Source organism: Cephus cinctus, unplaced genomic scaffold, assembly GCF_000341935.2.
Source record: "Cephus cinctus unplaced genomic scaffold, Ccin1 Ccin1_scaffold0457, whole genome shotgun sequence".
Lineage (NCBI taxonomy): Eukaryota > Metazoa > Arthropoda > Insecta > Hymenoptera > Cephidae > Cephus > Cephus cinctus.
This window is the reverse complement of record NW_014333134.1, coordinates 170,992-186,806: the sequence shown is the minus strand read 5'-3', so window position 1 is coordinate 186,806 and position 15,815 is coordinate 170,992. Positions and strand designations below refer to the sequence as shown.

General features: G+C 38.5%; 4 protein-coding genes and 1 long non-coding RNA gene across 8 annotated transcripts; 3 read left to right on the top strand and 2 right to left on the bottom strand.

The window, feature by feature from the left end:
* The first annotated feature begins 56 nt into the window (after window positions 1–56).
* Window positions 57–2,433, top strand: LOC107267800 (protein canopy 4). 3 transcript variants are annotated; one of them, XM_025085082.1, is made up of 6 exons: window positions 57–75; window positions 1,115–1,310; window positions 1,380–1,506; window positions 1,580–1,714; window positions 1,787–1,951; window positions 2,026–2,433. In XM_025085082.1, the coding sequence occupies exons 2-6, from the start codon at window positions 1,205–1,207 to the stop codon at window positions 2,213–2,215; spliced, it is 723 nt and encodes a 240-aa protein (XP_024940850.1). In that variant the 5' UTR covers window positions 57–75; window positions 1,115–1,204; the 3' UTR covers window positions 2,216–2,433. The 3 variants fall into 3 exon arrangements, with proteins under 3 accessions (XP_024940850.1, XP_015595403.1, XP_024940851.1); XM_015739917.2 differs by lacking the exon at window positions 57–75 and adding an exon at window positions 868–1,005; XM_025085083.1 differs by lacking the exon at window positions 57–75 and adding an exon at window positions 911–929.
* On the bottom strand, window positions 120–877 carry LOC107267803. The gene is made up of 3 exons (XR_001537682.2): window positions 720–877; window positions 441–633; window positions 120–362 (listed from the first exon to the last, which is right to left on the bottom strand). It is a non-coding gene; the product is annotated as an uncharacterized LOC107267803 (long non-coding RNA).
* On the top strand, window positions 2,224–3,911 carry LOC107267795 (tonin-like). Its single transcript, XM_015739909.2, has 3 exons — window positions 2,224–2,604; window positions 2,672–3,210; window positions 3,278–3,911. The coding sequence occupies exons 1-3, from the start codon at window positions 2,404–2,406 to the stop codon at window positions 3,855–3,857; spliced, it is 1,320 nt and encodes a 439-aa protein (XP_015595395.1). The 5' UTR covers window positions 2,224–2,403; the 3' UTR covers window positions 3,858–3,911.
* LOC107267802 (28S ribosomal protein S33, mitochondrial) lies at window positions 3,825–4,546 on the bottom strand. The gene is made up of 2 exons (XM_015739919.1): window positions 4,385–4,546; window positions 3,825–4,292 (listed from the first exon to the last, which is right to left on the bottom strand). Exon 2 carries the CDS (start codon window positions 4,274–4,276, stop codon window positions 3,929–3,931), a length of 348 nt encoding a protein of 115 aa, XP_015595405.1. The 5' UTR covers window positions 4,277–4,292; window positions 4,385–4,546; the 3' UTR covers window positions 3,825–3,928.
* Window positions 4,547–5,649: 1,103 nt separating this feature from the next.
* Window positions 5,650–12,555, top strand: LOC107267792. 2 transcript variants are annotated; one of them, XM_015739897.2, is made up of 9 exons: window positions 5,650–5,744; window positions 5,833–6,727; window positions 8,141–8,296; window positions 8,812–9,266; window positions 10,173–10,419; window positions 11,459–11,644; window positions 11,765–12,017; window positions 12,117–12,322; window positions 12,418–12,555. In XM_015739897.2, the coding sequence occupies exons 2-9, from the start codon at window positions 6,590–6,592 to the stop codon at window positions 12,553–12,555; spliced, it is 1,779 nt and encodes a 592-aa protein (XP_015595383.1). In that variant the 5' UTR covers window positions 5,650–5,744; window positions 5,833–6,589. The 2 variants fall into 2 exon arrangements, with proteins under 2 accessions (XP_015595383.1, XP_015595384.1); XM_015739898.2 differs by lacking the exon at window positions 5,650–5,744 and having other exon boundaries at window positions 6,590–6,727; window positions 11,768–12,017.
* Window positions 12,556–15,815: the final 3,260 nt, after the last annotated feature.

Below are 15,815 nucleotides of genomic sequence, written 5' to 3'. Positions count from 1 at the left end.
TAACCTTGATTCAGGACGCATAATGAAATTAATAAAGTCTGTTGTATTAAAAATACAATCTCTTAGGATTTAGCGGTACAGTTCTTCCTATCTAATATCAGTTAAATTATACAACACTGAGATTATATGTTACATATTAATATACAGTTATCATCACATAAGATTACAGTTTATCCTTTGACTTTCACCAGTCGTTGATTGATTAATAAAAATATGTCAAATTAATTTGTATGATGCAGCGATGCATTTCTTATTTCTCTGTCTCGATGCTTATGTAGAACTTCATTAAGTTGATGAACAAAAGCAGAGGACTTGTTCGCAGATCTCTCAACCATATTCATTTCTGCAGAGATTTCTTCTATCTAAACGATTAAGAAATGTTTATTATTGATAGCATTTATTGTAGCATTGCATAAAGCAAGGTTTTTTTTGTTACGCACATATTGTTTATACCCTATATATCTGTTGTACTTTTGATTGTTGTCATACATCTGTTTGAGTTGAAGCATCAAAATTAGACACAGGATTATACCACCTAGTATCACAAGGGAATGTATGTTTTGAAAACTACGAAGAATGATCATTCTTGTTTGCTTGAAATTGAAATACACCTCAGGAAAGGTGCACCAGGTTCTGAAACACATAGAAATATCAAGAAGCAGTAAATAAGCTTCCTACAAAACTTTTATTTATTCTTTTAAGACAGTCAAGAGAATTACCACTGAATAATCCCGAAACTAATGCTACAGCAATCAATTCGTTGGTGTTGGATGATGTTGTTACTCAAAATGTTTGCATGTGAAACAATATAAATAATATTGGATTCTTATGTGCAGTTTCGAGTTCTTATAGATGGCGCACTATGCACAATGGTTTCTTTAATGATGAATAATATATCCAGTGCCATTTAAGAAGTCGCCGGCTTAACTGTTTGCAATAATATTTTTTCTTATAGTTTTTCTATGGTCATTGTTCTCGTTATCATTTTTTTACGTTAATAGAAAAGTAGGATGATATAGAAATGTGTATTGAAAAAGAAACTATATTTAGTAGTTGAGTGGGAAGTGAAATTGTAGCTAGTATCCTGCATGATTAAAAATTCGTGACATTTCAGGAAGTCGAGTTCCGATAAGCATGCCAAGGTTCATCAATGATAAAAATCGAATATAAGGGTATAAAGACATAACATAAGTTAGAGAATAAAATGGCCAAAGTTGTACAGTTTGTGTTAGCCAGTCTTTGTATGATTGGTGCTGTACTTGCTGGTTCGGAGGAAGATGAAGGTGTCAAGTATGCAAATCAATGTGAAGGTATTTTATCATACACTGATTAGATTTATGAATTTGAGTGCAGTTGCTCAAGGCTTCTGTATGTTTCAGTGTGCAAGGTTGTTGCTACGGAGTTAGAAGCAAGGTTGGATGAAACAGGAAAGACGCGTGATGTACTTGAAATTGGATACTCTATAGACGACATTGCTCCTAAAAAGAAAAAGGAATATAAGAAATCGTAGGACTCTCATTTATTGAATTTAATTTTAAATAAGTTTTGACAAACTAATATTTGTTTATTTATTTTTCAGAGAACTGAGGCTGGTAGAATCTTTAGAGAATATTTGTGATCGGATCCTTGAGTACAACATACATAAGGAACGCTCGGATAGTTCAAGATTTGCTAAAGGAATGAGCCAAACTTTTAAAACTCTTCATGGGCTAGTGTAAGTAACTGTTGTTTTCCTTATTTTTAACAATTCTAAAAAAATGTTTAAATCATTAATTCAACTGTTCAGTGATAAAGGAGTCAAAGTGGAGTTGGGTATTCCTGTAGAACTTTGGGATAAACCATCTGTCGAAATTACTACTTTGAAAACTCAATGTGAAAATTTGATAGAACAGTATGAATCCGATATTGAAGACTGGTACCATAAACTCCAGGGTGACGTACCTCTTAGCCAGTAAGTAATAGTTATCATAACGAAATATTGTTTAACCGAATTTCATAATGCCAATATACTACTTTCCTTTTAAGACACTTATGTTCAGAACGAGCATTAAAGGGTAAAGATGATACCTGTCTAAAAGAAAAAGGAGACACTGGACGCTCTGATAACTCAGATAAAGATAAAAAGAGCAAGAAGAAGTCATCAAAATCATCCGACGAAGAAGTAGCAGATGGTATTCCAAAGAACAATCCTAAAAATGCAAAGGAAGAACTTTAGAAACCAAGAAAATTGAAGACTGTAATTTAAACAATAGTTCAATCTTTAATTGACCTCATTTTAACTTACTATATAATTTTTCGTCAAACGATTGAATTCGATAGTCGTGTCAAATCTATGATTGGTTAGTAAAGGTGTATTCGTAACAAAAGAAGGTTTTATCTTTTTTTCTAAAGTCACGAAAAATAATGTCAAAATACATAGCCTGCCTTTTGGTACTATTAAGTGTCAGCAAATTATCTATGGCTACCATTTTACGTGGTACAAGAATGAAAGAAGGCCAATTTCCTTGGCTTGTTCAATTCCAAACAATAACACCCTGCGGTGGAGTGCTACTAGCTCCTGACTGGGTTCTTACCGCAGCTGAGTGTGTTCAGTACAAACGAAATGTAAGCGACAAAAACTTTCTGTCTGTTCAACAATAACAAAGACACAAGATCCTCTTGATAATTTTAGTCCATTACTCTGTATGCTGCTGGTTTGAATAGTACTGACTCTAGTCAGACTGTCAGTGTGAAGGCAACCTACATATTTCCAGAATATAAGGCATACGCCAACCATCCTGACTATGGTAATAATGTCGCCCTGATCAAGCTGGTACAAGCATTTGATATCTGCAATGAGAACGTACGCCTTCTTGACATTGCTCCATTGACATTAGATGATAATTACAAGTCTTGTATGATATTTGGATGGCAGAGTTACATTGCACTGAATGATAAGATCCTTGCCAAGCCAGTATATTATAGTCAGGTGTTTCTTAATTCCTGGAAACTCTGCGCATACATGCTCCGTGGCAATGCCAGCTATAACAATGTCTTTTGCTCAATGGTTGAAATAAAAGATGACATGAAAGCTTGTGCTGGCAATCCTGGTTCTCCGGTTGTATGTGAGAACCAATTTCAAAGAATGGTTCTCGTAGGCATAGCCACCTTTTCAAACTTTTCCTTGAGCTGTGATGATTTTCCTATTTATCTTGGTGTAAACGCGTTTAGGTGATTAACTTGGTTTTTTTAAACAATTTGGTATGTTTTCTAGCTGATTGATATGATTCTGTTGCAGGTCTTGGATGTACAATGTGATATTTAATGAGAGAAAGAGTGATGAAGGAGAAGCCGAGTTAAAACATAGTGTTTGTGATTATAGGAAATATATTGGTGGAATATTCATGGACCATAATTTACAAAATCATACTGATCTTGTGAATTTGGATGGACAGCCATTACTACTAAGGAATATTTCCGTTTCTAAAGTACCTGAAATTGAGTTGAAACTAGAACCACCTTTACCTGACAATTATCTGAATGATTATCCAAGAATTCCAGTAGAATATGGAGCACGCGAGACTATGTCTATGGGGAACATCGCCAAAGAACGAGATGACAGTCTCAGTCAATATCAAGAAATAGGAATCAAGAACGTATTTCAAAAAACGAATAATATAACAAGAATTGTAACTAAAAGTCTCTATGATATTTCGGAGCATGAATCAGCGACTTCCGAGTTGGAACTTGCATTCTTGATACCTTTTGAATATGAAGAATATGAGAAATCTTTAGGCTCACTAAACTTACCCTTTGTGGCACAAAATCCAATACTATATGTAATGTTTGTTTTAGAATTGACCCTTTACAATTCATAGCATGTTTTAATTTTACATATGCATCGTACATAATATACAACGTAATTTCTAATATTTATTAACAAAAATTACTATTTATTTGCTTTCAACCTGGCTCGCTTGCCTTCTCCTTTCTTGTACGGTACCTTGCCACGAAGTGCTCGTAGCCTCTTGTACTCATCTTTGAAGTCCTCATGCTCATCTCTAAAAAGTCCATAGTTACGTAGATTGCTCATAAGAATATGAGTCTCAACGTGTCGAGGATAATAATTAACGATTTCATCCCTGCGGTCATATGGCTTTTCACTGAACAACGTGACAACCTTCATTGATGTACTGGTCGTAGGTCTTGTAACTTCTCCAAAAATTTGATTACTCAACCGGTTCATCCTTTTAGCGTAATTAGTCGCCACATTGGCGAGATTTACGTATTTGCTCATATTTCACTGTCAAGTACTGAAAAAGGTTAACGTAGCTTTAAAATCAGTCCTATCCGTATTGCCAGAAAATAACTCTCTCCGCTGTATTAATGTTAATAAAATAATTACGCCTCGTAAGTAGAATAACCGATGAACCAATTGTAGAATCTTAATCAAGTGATGACAATTCCGTAATTACTCTTTAAATTTCGTCTCTCTTCTTCAGATCTACAAGTAGCGCCATGTTTGAGGAGCTTGCGCCGTTACAAACATGCGTATATCTTCAAAAAGATATCCAATACAAAAACGTAACATATTACCTCATACAACTTATTAAAAATCTATATGCAAACTATAAAAAATACCTGAGATCCATTATCTATATACAAAGCCATAAGGCAGTCTCTATCTGAAATTTTAATCTATTTAATTAATGCCGCTATACGATATAAACTAAATAAATTCGCTATTCGATAAATATCAATTAAAAATTCTCAGAATTAAATTTCTGATTTACATACAAAATAAAGTATACTGAAATAAAAAGACATTCTGTTATTTAGCAATCCGAAAAAACAGAAACTATTATCAAACAGCATAGTAAAATGATGATATCAGAGTCAATCTACCATAGTACAACAACAACTAAAGATAATCTATTAAAGCGGAATTAATGGCAGTAAAAAAAAAGGTAAAAATATCGCGATTATAAGTAACATAGGTAAGCATCTGAAAGAGCCGCCTATACGTACGAAGATGGATTACGCGTGTGATAAAATAGCGTGGGCCAAAAGTGGCCGGCGGGTCGCGTAATCTAGCGTTAGTCATTCCCCCCAGTCGTCGGATTTATTTATGGGTTGGGCTACTTATTTGACGTAATGAAATTCCCGGTAATATGACGCGTGATAAGAAACCTGTTTTCTCCTCTCGTATCCCAGGCGTCGATGACGACGTCCAGTTTCGACCGATTACGAATCTTCGACTTGTCTGCATTAGAAGAATACACAAGTGAAAATGAAATTGCCATTTCTTAGCTATTATAGCATAAAGCACTGTAGTACATTTTGATTAAAGTACACTGTCCAAAGGACATACATTCTCTAGACGCTGATACCGTTCAATGATACGTGGAGTATCGCCCAAAACGGAAGTGACATCCATAAATTTAGTCCAGAGTCGTAAAAGGATCAGATACAAAGTTCTAATCGTACAATGTCGCAATAGAATCAAGCGACGAGTGATCCTTTAATTGAGATTCAAAAGTTCCCGCCGTTCCCGTTACCAGCAATCCACAGCCTCCTTGTATACGATCCAGGTTACGTTTCGAATGTCATTGACAATGAAACTACTTTGATAGGATGATTTAATTACGTATGATAATTACGAGCAGATATTTTAATAACATTTCACTATGGAATCATTGCTCAATATGAATTTTAATGCCCCTATAGTATTCACAACCGAATCCAAACAGTTTGTATAATCCTAGGTACGTATTATTAAAAAATCATCGAGTATAAAGTAAGTCCAACGTAGCTTTGATATCATATTAAAAGATCTTACATATCACATTTCAGACAAGGTCTGCACGAGCGGTTAGGCGTTTACTATATCGACTAGTCCTTTGTAAGTCGCTGCTCACGGATAAGATCATTGATAAGACTGGTCGTAGGGAAAAGAAGAGTTGGGTCCAGTGGAATAAAAGTGTAGTAACGAATGAGACTTCGAGACCAAGAGTATCATAGTAATGGCGTCGTAGGATAACGAGTGAAAAAGAGAGTCTATGTATAATTAAAGGTATAGTGTGAGAGAGAGAATAAGGAGAAGTTGGCAAGTTGATGAAGAGTAACAAGAGCGAGATGCGAAGAAAAGTCTATGAGAGATAAAGAGGAAAAGAGAGAGAGAGAGAGAGAGAGAGAGAGAGAGAGAGAGAGAGAGGACAGATGAAAGCGAAGCAAAGGTAGTAAGAAGTGACGGTATCCAAAGTAAGAGGGAGCTTCTAACAGGTCTATTTGAAGGATCTAAAAGGCAGTGGCTACGGAGGTGCCCGCAACGCCGCACGTACCGTCGACGGACACTGTGGAGATACTCGTGCTCCTACCTAAGGACTCCGATTGGTGCGGATAGTGCATGCCGCGTGATAGTGTGTTAGAGAGTAGTGCTTCTGACAATGAGCCGCGGCGGCGAGTGTGATAAGTAATCGCCGTAGAGCCCATTCCTGGTTGTGAACGCGTAGTGGCAGTGGAGAAAGATAGAAGCGCGGAGCAGCGCGGGCGAGCCTCGACTTAATGACTCGCGTTTTACGTGGGGCGCCCGGAGCCGGAGATCATAATTATGTTCAATGTACCGCCCAAGTTCTACGAGCTGTGTCGCCTTTGTTTATCGTCGGATGGTGTCAAGTTGTCCATTTTCGAGGAGGAAGGCGCCCAGCGGAACTTTGCCGACAAGATACTTACGTGCCTCGCGATTACGGTAAGGCCCTGAGTTATTCCAAGGGACCCCTTCGAAGAAGGCCCAGGCCCCGAAATAGACGCAACATCTGGGCCCCGAGAGTTCCTCTCTTGTGAGCGAGGAGCGCGCGGCGCCCTGTCTCGTTCTGTCTTTCCTTCTTACGCTATTTCCTTCCTCTACTGTTCTTTATGTTACTCTCTCACTCGATCTCTTTTTCTTGCTTAGCTCTCGGTCTCGTTCTAACTTAACTCCTTTTCTATTCTGCTTCTCTCTCTTCCTCTCTTTTTCTCTCTCTCCCCCTCTCTTCTCTCTATCTCTCTCTGTATGTGTGTATATGCGTGCCACGGGAGAAAGTTTGGCAAGAGATGTGTCCGCGAGATAAGCCGCCTCTCGGGGTTTTAAAATGGCAGTGATAAGCTGCTGAGGTTCCGTTGTCTTGGCTTTGGCCGCGGGAGCTCGACGGCAAGCCAGATTGGTGATACTGGGGCCTGGCTCCTTATTTGGACGGCCCTGTTATCAGGTTTCACACGCGGGCTACTGGCTACTCTTGTCAGACTTTCTTCCAGGATCGTCTTCTTTTGAAGATTACATCTTTCTGGCAACCATTGCTCTTTAAATCAAGATTTCCTACAATTCCTGGATAGCCAGATTATATAGCTAGATTATAAGCTACATTTATCACCCTTTTCTTATCTTATTGTCAATATTATGAAGCGTCATTGTGTACTCTTAAATTTGCATGCTTTTGTCAATACTTTACATCCCTGTAATACTAAAATACCAATTTTTCCTTTGTTCTTAGGATCTCATCGTATGTACTTAGGGCTTTGGAAAAGATTCAGGGAAAAGCTGCTTTCTGTTTATCCTTTTAAAATTAGAGAGTTACCTAAATACCTGGGATGATAATAAGATTGTGGATTTGCTTCTGCAGTGTTCTTACTGAAGTTGTGTGATTAGAGTAGGATGCATGCATTGAAGCTATAAATAGGATTACACCATGTGTTTCAAAGATAAGCTAAAGTTAAACTCAGTTCCTTGGCATTATCTGTGATTCTTTTGTCATGTGGAGAAGCACACTGTGATTTCAAGAATTTTACCAAAATGTATATAATATTATGTTGTACATCTTTCTTGTTTATCAACACGATACATGATTTAACTTTATGGTAGGCATTCGTAGTAAAAATAACTTATGCTATAGAGATTGTAATGATTATCTACATCTGTGCTCATAAAATTCATTATTAAATCCTATAGTTTTGAATGCCAACTCCAGAAGGATTACAAATCAGTTAAATTTAACTATTTGTAGTGTTGGGTCACTCCGACTAACCATAAATTTTATTGAGACAAAGACAAGGTCTACTGACACATTGTCAATCTTTAATTTGTATATACTTTCTCTTAATTCAACTATTTCCTTTTTCATTACAGGTAAAGGATGGAGACTCTTTGCCACCAATCATCTGCCACAGATGCGTGTACAAATTGGATATACTACACAATTTCCGTGAAGTCTCACGCAAATCCGATGTCATACTCAAACAGTACCTGGACTATGCTAAGCAGTTGTCGTCCCAAGACGATCAGGTAATGATAACCTTAGATTTACAAATCATTTTATTATCAAATTCACACCTCGTACCATTTCCAATAATTTGGTACCTACCACCAGAGTGTGAAAAGTATTATTCACTGACAATTGAATGGAAATTGGCCCAACATCATGCTGACGATAGTGGGCAGTCATACTGTTCCAAGTAATGATGCAACTAGGAATGTGCAATGTGTGCAATCTGATTGTAGATAAGATTGCACGGACATGTGGTACGCCCTATGATTCGTACATGCATTTACATTTACAGGATACTCTTATTTACCTCTTGTATACCGATATATCAATAATTATGTAAGCTATCTCAAGGTTCTCTTTAACTCACTCAGGCTTATCAGTGCGATTCTGTGTATCTTGAGAAAAGGTTAAAAAGAATCAAGGAATAACGAAAAAAAAAGTTATTACAACCAGGCAAAAAAGCAAACCACCTCATAAAATCGATATTCAAATGAATGTCACTCTAGAATCCTGGAATTTCTCTTTGTTACAGGAAAAGTCTTTCTCCACTGCCAAAGTAGCAGATTTAAGCCCACTTCAGTCGTTTCTCCAATTGAACAAAACTCTGTTCAACGAGGAGCCCAATTCTCCGGCCAGCATTAATCAAAACGTAATACCTCAAACTCAGACTCATCATCTGGAACTACGAGCTAATGAGATGCCCGAGCAGGAGAACATAAAGTGTGAACCAGAGGACGATACGTGCTCGAACAGCTCGGATCCCGACAGATTGGAGATTGAGGATCGCGACGATCAGGAGAGCGATGGCGAGGAGAATGGCTACGATATGACTGTTAACAAAAGGATCAAGATGGAGGCCGGTTACGAAAGCTCAAAACAGAGCACACCAAATCGCAGTCCGGTTAATAGAATGGACACCCCCGAGAGCAATTGCTCGGATACTCACATCGACCAGGAGACCACAAAGCTCTGGCAAGCGCTGGCAAAGTAAGAAACTCATTATTTAAACATAGAAAAAAGTAAACCAATAGAAAATACTGTACGCGTGACTCTGCAGTGCATTGAGAGCGTATTTCGACAAGAACGTGTCTAGTACGATATTAATAGTTATGATCATTATTCAAGATTGAATAGTAATGAGTTCGCGTAATGATATCATTGCCTCTACCACCAACAATGATTATTCAGGTGCGTACTAATCAGCATTCATACTAGATGATATAACTGTACTTAATCCACCAATGTGGTAGAGTAATCATTGCTGGTGTCTACATATATTTATCACGTATGATAACGATTTTGGTACGTCTGTCATTCTGTTATCAATAACTAATATAGAAACTGCTAGGGGAGCTTCCAAGAAATTTGTAGCTTCTTATATCCTCAGATAAGAGCACAGAGTAGTGAACAGATAATGTGAGTAAAAATAACGCAATGGTGAAGTTTATCGGACCACGGAGCTATCGAGAAGTTGTACTACGCGATTGCATATGAAAACAAATGTATTATCGGAAAACGGGGGCACGATTTCTGAACTTCTTATTAGCAGCTCTTATCAGTGACAGTAGCAGCGTTCATTCTTAGAATTTCTTCTTGTATTAATACTTATGTAGATAAGATAATATAACTTTGCCACCTGCTACGCGAAACCCGTGCACCATTCACTGGGTAAACAGTGCTCTTATCAGTAAAGTGTTATGTATACGCTACTGGGAGTTTCCTTATCCTTTGTAAATATAGAGGGAAAAAGGAGAGAAAGAGATAGAAAGAAAAGGACGAAGAATTAATGACCGTTTTCGAACGTACCGTTATTTTTTATTGTCCTCGTTAAATCTCTTTAGTCTTTTCATACACGTTTCCTAACACTCTCGTGACCTTGTTTAATTTTATCAGTAACAGGAGTCTCGAAATAACAAGGACAAATGGCGACAAGTTGAACAACGGTTTTACTGGCGAGGCAACCAATCTACTGCGCTCTCTAATTAACAACAGGCACATTGGTATTACTCCAGTGGACGCCGACAGGATTTCACCTCAAATAAGATTCTACAGGGACACCCAAGGAACGACGATCGAACGGACGGTTCCCGATTGTTCTGTCCTGGGTAATCGTACGAATATGCCCTGCGTTGAGAATAAGGTAAGCGGTTTTGCTTTAGATTGTAGATAGTCGTTTGTGGGTCTGCGACAAGCTGGAAAACGTTGAGGTAACACAGCAAAAAAGGACTTGGATATTCGAGAAATATAACAGTGGAAGAGTCTCCTTGGATCTGCGTGAAAAATATTAGTCCTGGTCTATGCCAAAAAAAAAGAGTCCTCCCGGCCGTTTGAATTGGGCCCAAAGCGCTGCTTGACTGCAGCTATGTGCAAATAAATTTCCTGCCGTGGGAAGAGGAGAGAGAATGCTTCCTACTAAGTTTGAGAGGGAGAAGGTGCAGTTGTGTCTAATGCAAATACCAGTGCGAGAGAACGGGAGTAATAGAGTAGACATAGGGGAATGGTGGAAAAGGTAGAGAAAGAAGGAGGGGGGGGGAGAGAAAAAAGGGCCAGGTATAGAATAGGAGAGGCAGGTCAGGTGACCCTTGGGTGTCAAGGGATCTTTTCGGGGCGCTATTCAGGGCCCACCTGCCCGCAGGTAAGGAGCCTTGAAGGTCCCGCAGATAATAGATAACTGGAAAGTGCTTTGTGATAGGCCATAAGCGTTAGAGACCCGGCAAACCTACTATGTCAACCCGCTGTTAACAGATGTTCAGATAAGCCCAGGCCTTCAATGGATTTTAGTTTGGAACATCTTTTGTCCACGACGAACGAGCTTCAATTCCATCCTATAATAAGGAGGTCGATTGTGGACGGCTTTGTGCCATTTCCCATTGCCTTTGCCAGGGATGCCTGGCTGGTATATAGGCTTTTGCTTCCTTTGTACCTGATAACAGGTAGAACAGGGTTCTTGGCTCTTCTTGCTGCAATAACAAAATTCCTATTTCTAGTCCGGCACGGTAAAGCTCCCAAGGTACCTGTGACTCTCGTATCCCTTTTATACCTTTACCGTCCAATACCGTGAAGAACATAATCAGGGTTTACAAAAAAAAAAGCAAAAAGAAAAAAAAGAGCGGTTCCGTAGGCTAGGGTTTCAATGTTATTGGTACCAATCGAGTAATATTTAATTTGCTATATCACAGAGTGCCTCCATGGATAGCAATCCATCCAGTCCTGCCAGTGTTGGCCGGAAGGAAACAAAGGGTCGACGGAAACAGAGTTATCCCAGCAAAGCTCCTACCAGTCCTGATGTCATTCACTATCAGCAGGAATCTAACGAGGAACAGGCGCAGGATTTCACAGCGTGGTCGAATAAGATGAAGGGAAAGGTAAGGAGAATAAAAGAAAGAAAAAGGAATGCCTTCGTATAGGATATCGTATTTCATTAGACTGATACATTATACCCATAGCCGATTGGACATTCCTTAAATAGAGACTTTTGTGTCCAGCAGGTCGAGGATCAGAAGCAGCAATTCGATCAGCAGGGTGGCAACGCTACGAAGAAGATGGACATGTCCTGCACGAACTGCGGGACCATGACCACTACGATTTGGCGACGAAATATGAAGGGTGAGATGGTTTGCAACGCGTGCGGTCTTTACTACAAGCTACACGGGGTAAATCGTCCTGTAACGATGAGAAGGGACACTATTCATACGCGTAGACGTCGACCCAAGGGCGAGAAACCTACCAGGCACAGAAGTAAGATCATCAGCGTCGATGCTGATCGAGTAACGGAAATCCTAGGTACCGAGGGTTCAGGTAGGGAGGCTGCTACAGGGTTGCTATTAAATTTTACAGAAAAAGGCGAGACGATATTGCCTACTCAGTCCGAGCAGATGGACGCTGAGAGTGCTGACATGTTGGCAGCTCTACGTAGACAAATACAACCTCATCTCATGATGGCGGCACTTACTCCTCAGCGTATACCTGGTGCGCACGCGCATCCACCGCCACCTACTGCACAGCTCAATTATTCGCTTCCCATACCCAGTTACATGATGCACGTGAGTATTTATTAATTAATTAGATTTTTCTTTATACGTTATGTATTATTAATTTATACCCCCTGGGACATGCTCTATCATATCTTCTACCGCAGCACGTCAAAACTGAGGGAAGAGAGCAGCAACGTCACTCGCCCGACGACGTAGAGGAACCCGACGACGGGGACGAAGAAAACGTTTCCGACGTCCCGTTGAACCTGGTCGCCACCACCCTATCCGAGGAGGCACACTGATTCGCAACACGAGGCTTCCTTCTATGCTATGATCATCATTCACTAGGTGATGGTACCACACACTTCTTCAACGAAGTTTCAGCACAGAGATCTGACTGTCCTGTACAAGATCGTCGCTAGGTACTCTTTTTACGAATAATCTCTAGACAGATCTGACTGTCCGGTGATACACAGGGTGTAGATGACGAGCTCCTTCTTTCTCTTTAGTACTTCTTTTTGTATGTGGTCTATCTTTATCCAACCTTATCTCGCGACTGTTTCTGTGATCGCGATACAACAATGGCCGCGGCTATTACTTCTCTTTGGTTTCTTGTTCTGTGTCAGGCTGTCTTATTCGATATCTGTCGGGTATCCTTGCGAGATTTATACAAATGAAATGATGAAGAAAAAAAAAAAGAAGAAAGGAAAGTCGAAAGCGCCAGTAGGAATATTTGAACGAAAATATAATAAAATCGGATAACACTATTGGAGATCCAATCGCGGGACTGTTGCTCGTTATTCCCATGGCTATCTGGCCCGTGGTGCAGATATGTAATAAGGATTGATATTAATTCGCAGTATTAATTACGAGGTTAATCGAATTATGTGTGTGTATTTATGTGCACACATATATATATATATATATATATATACGTATACGAAGAATATTTTTATACAAAATTTTCTATGCTTACAGTTTGGAAGCGACGGGCAATTGTACATACGCAATTACTTTGTTCTTTTAATTACTTTTTTTTCTTTCATCTCTTTCTCTTTCTCGGCATCTACGTATCTTCAATTATCTCTTCCAACTTCTTTTAACCTCAAGAGATTCTGTGGAAGTCGCGATTTTAATGTGTCTGCAGGTCATTTGAACTTTGCGTGATTTAGTTGCGATAAGCAGGAGACTTTCTCATTATTTTTATTGATAGAAAAATGGTTCAACGAGTTCTCATAGAAAATCGGCCATACTTGCGTCATATCTTTGATACGTTATACGATGGGAACATTTTCTCAGTGATCTGATTTTTTTTCACATCGATAATAAAGTCATCATCATGCTCTTGATGATTCAATGATTTTGTCATCGACTATTGTCGTACAGTGAAATGGCCGAAATTCTAGCTTTTAGCGTTATTTAAAAACATTTTTGTTTGTTTCACGGGTTATTGGCTCTTTTTATTTTTTTTTCTCTTTAGATTTTCGATTTTCCGTACTTAGACTTTCTGTTCGTGCCTTAAATTTTTTTTTGTTTCATTATCAAAACCCTCTGTCATTGTTAATAACTACGTAAGCAATCATAATATTCTCCGCTATCTCGTGTAATCTTAAGCTTCCCTACGAACGACCCAGTTGAGCATTACTAGTGAACGAAATTTTATTTTTTAATTGGCTTTAATGATATACGAAAGTGTACTTCAGGTTTGGGGCGGGTTTCGACGAACGATAATAATATTCGTAATAGGGGGTGGGGTTTCTTTAGAAACGAGGGGTTGGAAAAATTACGGGAGGGGGATATTAAAAACAAAAAGTTGAAGATATTTAAAGCGAAAAAAGAAAAGGACGAAAAGAAAAAAAAGAAACAGATACCTAACTGGACGAAAAAAAAAACATGGCCACATTCGATCATTGCTATAGGATTACAGTGAACGGCCAGATTAAGTAGCAATGGAAAAATTGCCGAGAAACCCTTAGCATACTCACTAACTTAAAGGATTAACATTTTTATACGAAAAAAAAGCAAAAAAACGTTGAAAAGTGAAAAACACAAGAATGAAGCGTAGGGTGGAAGTGTTTTTAATTAGGAATGTGATGCCAGTATCGTTTCTTACTTTGTATATTATTTATATATATATATATATATATATATATATATATATGTATGTATATATATATAATTATTGTACTTTAAAGTCTCTCTAAAGGAATCTCGAATTTTTGGGTTATCACCCACGCCCTTGAAATTTAAAAGAACAGTCACAAATATTCATGATTCGTAACCGGGCGTCTATCGCCAAGAATTTAAACGGAGAATTTACTTACACCTGCTAGACTCATAATTTAGGCTAGTTGTAGATATTCCTTTTGATACATTTAAACCTTAGGTATTTAAGTGTGATGACGACAGCGATCGTTTACCCTTTTTATTTTGCCGCCCTTAGCATTAATTATTTATAATAAGAAAGCCCCATGACGCGCAGATCATCCCTCTGTCTTTGTATATTTTCGATTTACGTCTTTTAATGGACACTGCAACATCTTTTGTCACTGTTGACATACCCGGCATAACGATACACCCCGAACTCAAAACGATTGTACTTAACGAAAACGCGAATTTCTGAAAATGCGCCTTAACCCGTATTAATACGGTATTTATACAATAGCAATAAGAACAGCGGCGTTTATTATTATTAATATATTGCCGTGGGCGCGCGAGTAGCTCTCGCTTCACAATTAATACTCCATCGACTTGAATCTGAATAGGGATTGGTCGAATTTAATATTATGACTTGTAATTACTCACTGATAATACTGATTTATTCTCTTATCGTGCCCGTAAGCGACGTCGAGCGTTGCGATACAAAACGAAAAAAAAAAAAAAAGAAGGAAATGAAATGCAGGAATTTCAGGTAATACAAATCTTAGGTTAAACGTTCGAGTTAAAATCGCGTCCGACCTTTTATGAGTAGAGAAGTAAAGAAAAAGATTTATTGCTCCACGTGAAGACGCTGTCGTACGGTCTTGCTGTTGCTTTATAACCAGTATCGAAGGACGAAAAAGGAAAAGCTCGAAGCGACAATTTTCTCGGGTTTTTCTATGGAAGACTAACAAAAAATCCCATTTTGCATTTCATGCGTCGACGCTAATTAGTATGGTCTTATCTGCCTCTGGGATACAGGGTCGTATTACCGATAGTGGATCGTACCCCGTTTTCTTTTTTCTTTTTCTTTTTCTTTTTTTTAAAGAATTTGTACAGCTATAACAGATATTAGTGACAGGTATTAAGCAGCCTTAAAAATAGTGCATAATACTATGGCCAGTGCATCTACTCATGTATCGTTAATGTCGTATACCTAAACAACTTTGCCAAAAATAGATTTAGTCTTTGTAACATAGAGTATAGTTAAGGGCATACAAACAAACAACAAAAATTAACGTTATCTCTTATTATCTAAACAAGTACGTACGTAACAGCAACAACCACTTTCATTTTGCTGCAAACTTTAATTTTATTATTATTATATCGCCCCCACCCCCCACCCCCCCACCCACTCTACGTC

Excerpts from the sequence above, each read along its gene's own strand:
- LOC107267800 (XM_025085082.1), top strand. The coding sequence starts at position 1,205 with ATGGCCAAAGTTGTACAGTTTGTGTTAGCCAGTCTTTGTATGATTGGT. Across the intron at positions 1,311-1,379 it reads GTATGCAAATCAATGTGAAG|TGTGCAAGGTTGTTGCTACG; the intron begins GTATTTTATCAT and ends TGTATGTTTCAG. Across the intron at positions 1,952-2,025 it reads GGTGACGTACCTCTTAGCCA|ACACTTATGTTCAGAACGAG; the intron begins GTAAGTAATAGT and ends TTTCCTTTTAAG.
- LOC107267792 (XM_015739897.2), top strand. The coding sequence starts at position 6,590 with ATGTTCAATGTACCGCCCAAGTTCTACGAGCTGTGTCGCCTTTGTTTA. Across the intron at positions 6,728-8,140 it reads TTACGTGCCTCGCGATTACG|GTAAAGGATGGAGACTCTTT; the intron begins GTAAGGCCCTGA and ends TTTTCATTACAG. Across the intron at positions 12,323-12,417 it reads TACCCAGTTACATGATGCAC|CACGTCAAAACTGAGGGAAG; the intron begins GTGAGTATTTAT and ends CTTCTACCGCAG.
- LOC107267795 (XM_015739909.2), top strand. The coding sequence starts at position 2,404 with ATGTCAAAATACATAGCCTGCCTTTTGGTACTATTAAGTGTCAGCAAA. Across the intron at positions 2,605-2,671 it reads GTGTTCAGTACAAACGAAAT|TCCATTACTCTGTATGCTGC; the intron begins GTAAGCGACAAA and ends TGATAATTTTAG. Across the intron at positions 3,211-3,277 it reads CTTGGTGTAAACGCGTTTAG|GTCTTGGATGTACAATGTGA; the intron begins GTGATTAACTTG and ends ATTCTGTTGCAG.
- LOC107267802 (XM_015739919.1), bottom strand. The coding sequence starts at position 4,276 with ATGAGCAAATACGTAAATCTCGCCAATGTGGCGACTAATTACGCTAAA.